This window comes from Leptopilina boulardi, unplaced genomic scaffold, assembly GCF_019393585.1.
Source record: "Leptopilina boulardi isolate dan_hultmark-lab unplaced genomic scaffold, ZJU_Lbou_2.1 LbouV2_346, whole genome shotgun sequence".
Classification (NCBI taxonomy): Eukaryota; Metazoa; Arthropoda; class Insecta; order Hymenoptera; family Figitidae; genus Leptopilina; species Leptopilina boulardi.
The window spans coordinates 22,505-34,542 of NW_026137914.1; the positions used below are offsets into that span (position 1 = coordinate 22,505).

Sequence of the window (12,038 nt, forward strand, 5' to 3'; positions counted from 1 at the left end):
TGTGAGAAATGAATTTTTTATTGGTATTTATTCGAGTTTTAGGGAGGAAAATGACAACATTCCCCGATGGCTTCGGAGTCCACAATTTTTTCACAGTTGTCTACTATTGTGAGGATGAAAAAATAGCAATAAAATTTTTTGTCCCGCTTTTGGTTTGTGAGAAATGAATTTTTTGTTGGTATTTTTCAGATTTTTTCGAGTTTTAGGGGTCAAAATGACAACTTTCCCCGATGGCTTGGGGGTCCACTATTTTTTCACAATTGTCCACTATTGTGAGGATGAAAAAAAACAATAACATTTTTGTCCCGCTTTTGGTTTGTGAGAAATAAATTTTTTATTGGTATTTTTCAGATTTTTTCGAGTTTTAGGGGTCAAAATGACAACTTTCCCCGATGGCTTGGGGGTCCACTATTTTTTCACAATTGTCCACTATTGTGATAATGAAAAAAAACAATAACATTTTTTGTCCCGCTTTTGGTTTGTGAGAAATGAATTTTTTATTGGTATTTTTCTGATTTTTTCGAGTTTTAGGGGTCAAAATGACAACTTTCCCCGATGGCTTGGGGGTCCACTTTTTTTCACAATTGTCTACTATAGTGAGGATGAAATAATAACAATAAAATTCTTGGTCCCGCTTTTTGTTTGTGAGAAATGAATTTTTTATTGGTATTTTTTCGAGTTTTAGGGATGAAAATGACAACTTTCCCCGATAGCTTGGGGGTCCACAATTTTTTCACAGTTGACTACTATTGTGAGGATGAAAAAATAGCAATAAAATTTTTTGTCCCGCTTTTGGTTTGTGAGAAATGAATTTTTTATTGGTATTTTTCAGATTTTTTCGAGTTTTAGGGGTCAAAATGACAACTTTCCCCGATGGCTTGGGGGTCCACTTTTTTTTCACAATTCTCCACTATTGTGAGGATGAAAAAAAACAATAAAATTTTTTGTCCCGCTTTTGGTTTGTGAGAAATGAATTTTTTATTGGTATTTTTTCGAGTTTTAGGGGTGAAATTGACAACTTTCCCCGATTGCTTGGGGGTCCACAATTTTTTCACAGTTGTCTACTATTGTGAGGATGAAAAAATAGCAATAAAATTTTTGGTCCCACTTTTGGTTTGTGAGAAATGAATTTTTTATTGGTATTTATTCGAGTTTTAGGGATGAAAATGACAACATTCCCCGATGGCTTGGGAGTCTACAATTTTTTCACAGTTGTCTACTATTGTGAGGATGAAAAAATAGCAATAAAATTTTTTGTCCCGCTTTTGGTTTGTGAGAAATGAATTTTTTATTGGTATTTTTCTGATTTTTTCGATTTTTAGGGGTCAAAATGACAACTTTCCCCGATGGCTTGGGGGTCCACTATTTTTTCACAATTGTCTACTATAGTGAGGATGAAATAATAACAATAAAATTTTTGGTCCCGCTTTTTGTTTGTGAGAAATGAATTTTTTATTGGTATTTATTCGAGTTTTAGGGATGAAAATGACAACATTCCCCGATGGCTTGGGAGTCCACAATTTTTTTACAGTTGTCTACTATTGTGAGGATGAAAAAATAGCAATAAAATTTTTTGTCCCGCTTTTGGTTTGTGAGAAATGAATTTTTTATTGGTATTTTTCTGATTTTTTCGAGTTTTAGGGATGAAAATGACAACATTCCCCGATGGCTTGGGAGTCTACAATTTTTTCACAGTTGTCTACTATTGTGAGGATGAAAAAATAGCAATAAAATTTTTTGTCCCGCTTTTGGTTTGTAAGAAATGAATTTTTTATTGGTATTTTTCTGATTTTTTCGAGTTTTAGGGGTCAAAATGACAACTTTCCCCGATGGCTTGGGGGTCCACTATTTTTTCACAATTGTCTACTATAGTGAGGATGAAATAATAACAATAATATTTTTGGTCCCTCTTTTTGTTTGTGAGAAATGAATTTTTAATTGGTATTTTTTGGAGTTTTAGGGGTCAAAATGACAACTTTCCCCGATGGCTTGGGGGTCCACTATTTTTTCACAATTGTCTACTATAGTGAGGATGAAATAATAACAATAAAATTTTTGGTCCCGCTTTTTGTTTTGTAACGATCGAAAATCGTTCCTATCAAACTTATTAAATGGTCGTTACCGTCAGCTCCCCGAAATTTGAATTACCGCGGGTCATGTAGCGTCTTGCCGCTAGGTGACGCAAGCGAACGGTTTGACTGCAGACGACAAAACCACGTTTTTGTCGTGAGCCGGAAAATAAAGAAAAAGCAGAGCGAAGCGTGCTACCGTCGAATAGACATATATTGTATATACCGCGGTTTAACTTATACTATTGTATCCATTTGAGTATTTTATAAATAAATTCTTTATATTGTGAAATAATTTTAATTGTGTGTGTCATAATTATTACATAGAAATCAGCTGGAGAACTCGTTGGATTACTTATTGCCGATTATTAATCATCTCCGGTAAGTTTGGTCGATTCTCTTTTCATTCTATCCAACTTTAATTGCCTGCATTGTTCACTGCTGCCAAATGGGAAAATTTCCGAGATGTTAAAGGATCATCCTTGTGGACTAAATTGTGCCTCCCGGACGAGTCGGACCCCTCTATTAATTAAATTAACGAAATAACAAACCTCGATGCACGGGTTGTCACATTTTTGGCGCCCAACGTGATTTTTTTTATGCCAAAATTGTGTTATTAACCACAATTTTAGCACCCAACATTTAAATTTCTTTTTTTACTACAATTTCAATAAATAATTCTTGAAATCCTTCTACCGGTAACTTCGATAAAATTAGTGATACTGTACTATAAATTTTTATTAATAATGAAAAATTTTCATCTACTCTCACTATTTTACGTATAAATTACCGAACCACAAGGAGAATTCCTGAAATATCTAAGAGAATTCTAAATAAAATGCTTTTACGCTTAGTTATATACAACTTACAATTATTTTTCTCTCTTTCTACGCACAATCGCTCTCGCTCTCACAACCATTTTTCAATCACAGTTATATTTAACCGTTTATAAAAATAATTGCTTATTCGCTTACACTCAATTATCGTAAAAATAAATTATTTATGCGCTTTACGCTTAATTTTTTGTAAAATAATTTGCTTATTCGCTAATTGAAAAATGAAATGCTTATCGCTTTTGCTAAATTCTTTGTATTAATATATTGCCTGCTTGCTTTTGCTTTATTGATTTGCGAAAAATCGAAATCTGTATAATTGTTATATCTTTGAAAATTATAATTAATGATTTCAATTATCATGGGTGATAACCGCGTCATTTTTTCTTTCCAAAATTTACTTTTTTAAAATACAGTAGTGACAAAGAAACCACTACATAGAGCGTAATCTCTAAGTTCAAAACACAGCTGTGTTTACATTTACAACTCAGCACGGTCTCTTGTCACCAACAGTCTTTCTGATTAAAATTTTAATTTCTCAAATATTATTTCATTACTAAAAATATTTGACCACCAATAAATCGAAATTAAAATTTTTTTTTTTCTTTTCTCTTTCTCTTTTAAAAATAAATTCCCCTTATTATAAAATTCAATGAATTTCAAAATTCGCTAAATAATAAAATTCAGTAAATGACAAAATTCATTGAATAACAAAATTTAATAAATAATAAAATTTAGTACAAAAAAAAAATTATCTAATAAATAATAAAATTTATTAAATAATAAAAATTAATAAATAATAAAATTTACTGAATAATAAACTCAATAAATGATAAAAATTTATTAAATAATTAAATGCAATAATTAATAAAATTTAACTAAATTCAATTAAATTAAATAAACTACAAATTCCATTTTTTTTTCTTTTTTCATAATTTTTTTTCTTTTCTCTCCTTTAAAAAAAAAAAAAAAAAGAAAATAAATCAAAGAGGGAAATAAAAATAATGACAAGAAGAGACGACAAAAAGAAAAAGATTACTGACAGACCTATAACACGCTCTCAAAGTAAATTAACCGAATTAACTACCAACATGATGCGAACACCCCCAGCCCAACAAACCAACCAAGGCCCACCATTACACGAGAATGAACAGGAAAATGCATCATCTTCGGTACCACTAAACGATGCATCCGAAGCAATACAAAGTGCTTCCAACACGGTGCACACTATCCCCACCGAAACGTTACAAGACACTCTTAGCTCGATTCCACATATCTCTAAAAATGGAACAACACCTAAATTAACATTTCAAACACGCCGCGGTAGACCCTCAAAATCAAAGAAAACTCCAACTAATCTCATTCAAATAAAAGAAATTTGCCAACAATTAAAATCTCTCAACGCAAATCAAATTGATCAAAATAACCAATTTAAATTGCAAATGCAACAAACGTTTGAACAACACTTGTTAGAATCAAGGCAACAAATACAAACATTATACAAAGAAAACCGCAGCGAATTTAAATCTATGAGAACAGAAACTTTCCAATTAATTACAAAATTTCGCGAAGAAACAAATACCGCGATAAATGACCTTACACATAAATTTTCAGAATTGCAATCTAAACAAATGCAATCACCCTGGCATGATTCGCGATGGGAATCCATCGATAGGTCGTATCTTACTTCCGGAGGAAGCTACCCGCAACCTACGTCACTACCTCCCACGTTACCCACAACCACGGTAACAACAACATGCGCGACAACAAGCGCAACGTCAAGTGCGAGACCAGCTGTGACAACCAACCCCTCCTTACTTACCTTCGATACCCCTTCTCTTGGAACATCCTTCCCCACTCGCACACTACAATTCAATAATCAGCCAGATTATTTTGGACAAACATCCACGTTGTTTCCACCCCCGGCCACGAGACCCTCGCGGCCACCAATGGTTAACCCCATTGCCCCACCCCAACCAGCACCTAGAAATACAGTGCCCAATTTACATAAAATAATTAAATCATGGGAACTAAAATATCCTGGGAAACTAGATGCTGATGCATTCTTAGACGAATTCGAACGGAAACTAGCCGCATCCGCGATCAATCCCGATGACGCGCTAACTACGTTACCGCAAGCTTTCTCAGAAACCGCGTACACTTGGTTCGCGACATTCCGAACAACCTGGCAAACCTGGGCTGAATTCTCAGCCAAATTCAGAAAAACGTTCGGCGATGCAAACGACGACCAACAAATTAATAATAAAATCCAACGCGCGATCCAACAAGAAAACGAAACCGGAATAGAATTCGTCATTAGAATAAGTGCTCTGTACAATAAATTACAAGAAAAAGTACTAGAGAAAAATCAATTAGATAAAATTTATTCGGCCCTCCACTCGGAATTAATTTTACAATTCGACCGCGAGAGCTTCTCTTCATATGATCAATTAATTGAAAAAATTCGAAAATATGAAGAGAAAATTGCAACTATGCAATTATCGAATAAATTACGAGAAATCGAGTCAAAGAAATCGCACAAGTCACGCGGGAAAAACCAGTTGAACGCGATTGAAACTCAAACGCCACCAACCGATAAAGAACCGCAGACTACCGCAAAACCGGAAATAAAATTGGGAACTGAAACCAAACAAACTAAAAATAATAAAAAGCAAAATAACAAACCGGAAAATAACTCGAATAAACTCGATATCTATAAACAACAAATAAATAGTCTCGAACAAAAATTAAAACTCGAGAATTCAAACACCAAGCAAAAAGCAGATAAAAACAAAGCCACTGCGGCCCCTGTTCGGGCCACACCTTCGCGCCGTCGATCTTCTTCTGATTCTTCTTCTTCCTCCAGCTCTGCTTCGTCGCGAAAGAGGGGAGAGAAACGTAGATCGTCTACCCGCAAAGAAAAAGACCGCGGTGACACGAAACGGAGTGACGATAGTCAACCAAGCAGCCACCGGGGCGGAAAACAAAATGGTAACCGCGGCCGTGGAAACAACTGGCGTGGTTTCGGACGCGGATATAATAACAACTACAATTATTATCCGAACATACCGCAATTTCCGCCTAACTTCTACCCAGCTCCGCAACCGCCTCCGCATCCAGGCTTACAACAGTGGTATGGTTATTTTAACCAAGAACAAAATCAACCTAATTCATCTCAGTCAAAAAACGACCAAGATGCCAGGAGAGAGTAACTCTTCCTGGCAAATCAACAAATTCGAATAACGAGAATTCCGTAAACCGCGTTATAACCGCTTCACCAGAAATCCCAAGCCGCAGTAATACGCCCATAGACTCAACGTGTACTTCTCAAACTGTACCAATGCTTAATAAAGCAAGCACCAGTAGAGACTACACTAGTGACTCTGAAAGCGATTACGACGACGCAGCTTACTCGGATTCTGAAACAGAGTACCCTGACTCTAGCGAAGAGCTTTCCTCCACCGATCGGACGCGATCAGTAGGACCAAGCATATCTTCACTAACGTCATTACCTTTAATAAAACCAGCCATAGGCATATTAGCCGCGGCTGAAAAATTGAAGCGACTAGTACGAAAAGGACCAGCCTCGTCCTCTCCATCTCACTTACGTAATACAATTACGACATTAATAAAAATTGGCGGTAAACAATTTATGGCTCTCCTCGACACGGGAAGTGATCGTACTTTCATGTCCGGAGAAATTTATGACAAACTGGAAGAATTTGCGCGCGTTAAACCAATACTAGATGAGGTAACCCGCACAGGCGTACAACTCGCTCAGCGCGACCACATAGCCACCCCTCGTTATTCCGTAAAATTTGAAACGCAAATAAATGATTGCACAGGAGAACTTTGGTTTACAGTTCTCGATGGGCTTACGACCCCCATTATCCTCGGAATGGACTTCATAACCGCGTGGAAGGTCACTATAGATGCATCCCGCGGCGATTGGTCCATAGAAGGATCAAATGTACAATCCCCCTTAGGCTCGACCGTAAGTAAGCTTAGTCACTTAAACTCAATTCAGTTAATTGAGTTGACGGCTGAACAGCGGAAAACTTTAGATGAATTTATAGAAAGAAAATTGGCTAGCTTCTCCTCTTACACAGGAGTTACAAATTTAACCAAACATGTTATCGAATTAATCGATTCAACACCGTTTAAGTTAAAACCGTACCGCCGCAGTGCGGAAGCTACCAAAATAATTAACGAGCAAATCGATAAGTATTTAGAAAAGAAATTTATAGTAAAAAGCCAAGGCCGTTATTGTAGCCCAGTCGTGTTAACTTATCGAAAAGACGGTAGACCCAGAGTATGTATGGATTACCGAAAATTAAACAAAAATACCAAAAAATCGGCATATCCATTACCGCGGATGGATACAATTCTAGACGCGCTCTCCGAGGCAAATGTTATCAGTACCATCGACCTCACGGATGCATTCCACCACATTCCAATAGATCCAAATTCACGGGAATATACTGCCTTTGTAGTACCCGGACGCGGCCAATTCGAATGGGTACGGATGCCCTTTGGTCTCACTAACGCACCAGCAACTTTTCAGGCCTTAACCGATCGTCTCAAAGAAAAGTTCGTTAAATACGTGCGCGATAATAATCTACCGGAAAGATTTACTGATCAAGTTCATGCGTATCTTGATGATTGGATAATCATCTCGCGAACTTTTGAAGAACACATTATGCTACTAGATATTATATTTACAATATTACAGGAAGCAGGACTTTCTATTAATAGAGAAAAATCTCATTTCGCTAAGTCTACAGTAGAGTACTTAGGATTTCTCTTAGATAAGGATGGCCTAAAACCAAACCCTAAACGAATCGAACCGATTCTTGAACGGTCAACTCCGCGGAATCGGAAAGAATTAAGACAATTCAACGGTTCGGTCAATTGGTACCACCGACACTTGCGAAATATCGCGCGAGTACAGGGACCGCTCAACAAGCTAGCCAGCCCTAAAGTACCATGGAATTGGACCGCGGAACATGAAAAATCTTTCATGGAGGTTAAAGAATCTTTAAGAAATGCTTTAACTCTTGTTGCCCCGCGTCCTGGGCTACCTTATCTTCTCTATACGGATGCGAGTGATACCGGTATCGGTGCAATCTTGACTCAAAAAGATGGAGACCGCGAGTATCTTATTACCTGCCTAAGCAGACCTTTAAGAGGTGCGGAATTAAATTACACCACCACCGAAAAGGAATGCTTGGCAGTTATTTTTGCAATCAGAAAGCTCCGTTGCTACCTTGAAGCCACTGAGTTCACGGTAATAACGGACCATTCAAGTTTGATCTGGTTGCAAGGTGTTAAGGACCCTCGAGGTAGGCTTGCAAGATGGGCCTTAGAGCTATCTGCAAACCAAGTCAAGATTGAACACCGCAAAGGTACTTTAAACGAAGCTCCAGATACGCTCTCTCGTTTATACGAAGATGTACCTGATGAAGCGCCCCTATTACGTTCGAATCACATTCATAACCTATCATGGTATGAAAACATGGTAAAACGCGTACGCGGTAACCCAACACAGTTCGAACGATATCGGCTCGATTCCGAGGATAAATTGTATTATTTTAAGCCTAATCATATTAAAGAATGTATCGGCGATAATAACGCCTGGAAAAAGGTGTTAAAAGAAGACGAGATTATCCCTATAATAAAAGAATATCACGACTCACCACAATCGGCTCACCAAGGTATTAATAAAACCTATCACGCAATACTTAACCTATATTATTGGCCTGGTATGCGTGAAGATGTAAAACGTTATATTAACGAGTGTGAAACTTGTCTCAAATGCAAACCCAAGAATACTCCTCCACAAGGTCTAATGTATCCACGGAAACTGAAAGAACCTTGGGAAAACGTATCTCTAGACATCGTAGGCCCTCTTCCGCGGTCAAAATCCGGTAAGCGATATATATTAGTCTGTGAAGACACTTATACTCGGTTCATAGATTGCTTCCCCTTATCTAAAGCTGATGGACCAAAAATTGTCAGAGCTCTTAACACCCTCGTAAATCGATGGGGAACCCCGAGAATCTTCATTACCGACAATGGAACGGAATTCGTCAACCGTAACATCACGAATTTTATGTATAGAGTCGGTTCCGAACAACGTACCACACCGGTATATCACCCACAAGCGAACCCAGTAGAACGCGTAAACCGCAATCTGAAAATGATGATCGCCAGTCTACTAGGTACCGATCACCGCGAATGGGACGTACTCTTAGAAGAAATCCAGTTTGCATACAACAACACTACACACTCTTCCTTAGGTGTATCACCCGCGTATTTTAACCACCTGCGTGAGTTGAGACGCACTGGTAAACAATCACCTGACGTCACTGACAACGCTACGATTACCGACGAAACCTCGAATGTTTGGCTTGAACGAGCAAAACACATAGACGCACTTCGTACAAAAATAGAGTTGGAAATGACCAAAGCTGATAAGAGACACCGCAAGGTTTATAATAAAAATCGAAAAACCCCGGTAGACTTCGAACTTGGAGATTTCGTATTCTACCCTAATAACGTTTTATCTAATGCTGCGCGTAATTTTAGCTCTAAACTGGCACCCCGTTACAGAGGACCAGCCAAAGTAATAGAAAAGTTGTCACCCTTGGTAGTCGTCATTGGCGATTTGCAAGGCATAAAAATTGGCAAATACCATGTCAATGATCTTAAGCCGGCACGTAAAACTCTTCGGTCGCGAAACATTCTGTAAAATTTTCTTTCAGATTACGGTCATCATGTCGACTCCAACCAGCTCATATGTCAGTAGCATCAATACCACGGAAATACCAATACTGTGCCTAAGCGAGGCTCCAGATTCTTCTCAATTTGGAGATTCATCATGGGACGTCTCTGTAGAGACCTCAGGCTTGGTAGCCATGAAGCGGGAACAGTTTGAAGGTCTACTCACAAACCAACGTACTCTAGCTGAGAAAGTCGCGGAACAGGCCGAAACAATTAAGCTTTTGCGCCAGCAGATCGACACCGATAAGGTCACGCGGAAGCCAAGTAACACACCGAGTGACATCACTGATCTCTACAAACAATTGTTAGACACAATCCACAAAGAGCGAGAAGCCTCTAACTCCTTAGTGACAGCCCAGAATGAGTTGGCCCGTTGCAAAGCTGATAATAAATCTTTGAAGGCTGAACTCGAATCATATGATTATGACTACAATAGTTTAACTAAAGACTACACTGCGTTGGAAAAGCTCCACAAGAAAATTAAAGAGCTCTTCACCGCAAAAATGACGGAAGTATTCCTTGCCCAGGCAGAACTACGGGAACCGAGATTACGCCCGAAAGCATCTGAGGGATGCTTAAATTGCGGTCAATCAGGACACAGTTTTAGGCTTTGTAAGCAACCATACACGGGAAGATACTGCCAGAAATGTGCCATCGAAGGATTTTCCACTGCTGACTGCCCATGGCCCCATTACGCCATGGTCAAATACCAAGTGCCAGAATGTAATCGATGCAAACATTGCTGGAGACCGCGTAACTTACCAGACGCTAACTGCTACGAGTGCCGGAGGCGAATGATTGCATCAAACATCTACTCGCGAAACAAAGCAATCCAGCAGCAAGAGAGACAACCAGTCTCCACAGTCCGTGATAGGCCACAACCATCCACTAATCAAGGTGCTATCCAAAAACAAAATACGCCACCAGCTCCGTCCAAGGAACAGCTTAATCCAAAAACCGCGGATCCAAAACTGTCAGACAAATTGGATATTCCACTTACACCAAAGACGCTTAAGGCTGGGATCTTTGCTGAGAATGTCCCGGAGGAATCTCCAAGGTCAGCGATATCTCCACTAGACTCTGACGATAACAACGCGGAATTCTGGGGAACGCTTTCCGAAGCTATCAACATTGGCATCGAATCAGAAACGGAGTGATAGACATATCACCCTATACCAAATTTTATTTTCTTACTTTTCGTTAACAATTTCCGACAAAACGATCTCGTTAACTTTATTATTATTTTTATTTTCGCGCCGTTGCGCCTATTGATAATTTAGATTTTCTATTATTAAAAACATTATTCCGCGCCGTTGCGCTACAGAATCTTTCTTAGTTACAAGTTAATTGTTACTTCTATCAAAAAAAAATTATTTCTGTTACAAAGAAAAAATAATTATTTAATTTTTTACCTTCGTACTATTCAGTAATTATTAGTTGTACTTAAATAATGTGTTCTTTTCCTCACTATCACTAAATAAATAAATAAAGTGAGATAATTCGTCTCTGTCATTCTTATTGTTCTTTTCTCGGCGTCGTCATGCACACACAATTAAACCCGTCTCATAAAACCCTAATGCGTATGGCAGCTGTGAACGATCTTTCCAATATATTTTTATTACCTTTATTTCGTTAAAAATATTCAATTTATTCTTTTGACTATTAACTTTACCTAACAGGCAAGTAAATGTTGGATGGAGTCGTCGTTCGGGAGAGATGATCGACCGAACACTGGAGCTGCCAGTAACGACAATTCAGAAGGGGGGAGTTGTAACGATCGAAAATCGTTCCTATCAAACTTATTAAATGGTCGTTACCGTCAGCTCCCCGAAATTTGAATTACCGCGGGTCATGTAGCGTCTTGCCGCTAGGTGACGCAAGCGAACGGTTTGACTGCAGACGACAAAACCACGTTTTTGTCGTGAGCCGGAAAATAAAGAAAAAGCAGAGCGAAGCGTGCTACCGTCGAATAGACATATATTGTATATACCGCGGTTTAACTTATACTATTGTATCCATTTGAGTATTTTATAAATAAATTCTTTATATTGTGAAATAATTTTAATTGTGTGTGTCATAATTATTACATAGAAATCAGCTGGAGAACTCGTTGGATTACTTATTGCCGATTATTAATCATCTCCGGTAAGTTTGGTCGATTCTCTTTTCATTCTATCCAACTTTAATTGCCTGCATTGTTCACTGCTGCCAAATGGGAAAATTTCCGAGATGTTAAAGGATCATCCTTGTGGACTAAATTGTGCCTCCCGGACGAGTCGGACCCCTCTATTAATTAAATTAACGAAATAACAAACCTCGATGCACGGGTTGTCACAGTTTGTGAGAAATGAAT

The 12,038-nt window shown here is 38.2% G+C and overlaps 2 protein-coding genes across 2 annotated transcripts; both read left to right on the forward strand.

The window, feature by feature from the left end:
• The first annotated feature begins 2,072 nt into the window (after positions 1-2,072).
• LOC127286072 (uncharacterized) lies at positions 2,073-11,673 on the forward strand. The gene is made up of 2 exons (XM_051312363.1): positions 2,073-2,450; positions 9,667-11,673. The coding sequence occupies exon 2, from the start codon at positions 9,679-9,681 to the stop codon at positions 10,840-10,842; it is 1,164 nt and encodes a 387-aa protein (XP_051168320.1). The 5' UTR covers positions 2,073-2,450; positions 9,667-9,678; the 3' UTR covers positions 10,843-11,673.
• On the forward strand, positions 3,907-9,653 carry LOC127286073 (uncharacterized). The gene is made up of 2 exons (XM_051312364.1): positions 3,907-6,040; positions 6,082-9,653. Exons 1-2 carry the CDS (start codon positions 3,907-3,909, stop codon positions 9,651-9,653), a joined length of 5,706 nt encoding a protein of 1,901 aa, XP_051168321.1.
• Positions 11,674-12,038: the final 365 nt, after the last annotated feature.

Bases quoted from the DNA above. Each gene is read 5' to 3' on its own strand.
- LOC127286073 (XM_051312364.1), top strand. From the start codon at position 3,907: ATGACAAGAAGAGACGACAAAAAGAAAAAGATTACTGACAGACCTATA. The intron at 6,041-6,081 runs GTTATTTTAACC...AATTCATCTCAG, and splicing joins AGGCTTACAACAGTGGTATG to TCAAAAAACGACCAAGATGC.
- LOC127286072 (XM_051312363.1), top strand. From the start codon at position 9,679: ATGTCGACTCCAACCAGCTCATATGTCAGTAGCATCAATACCACGGAA.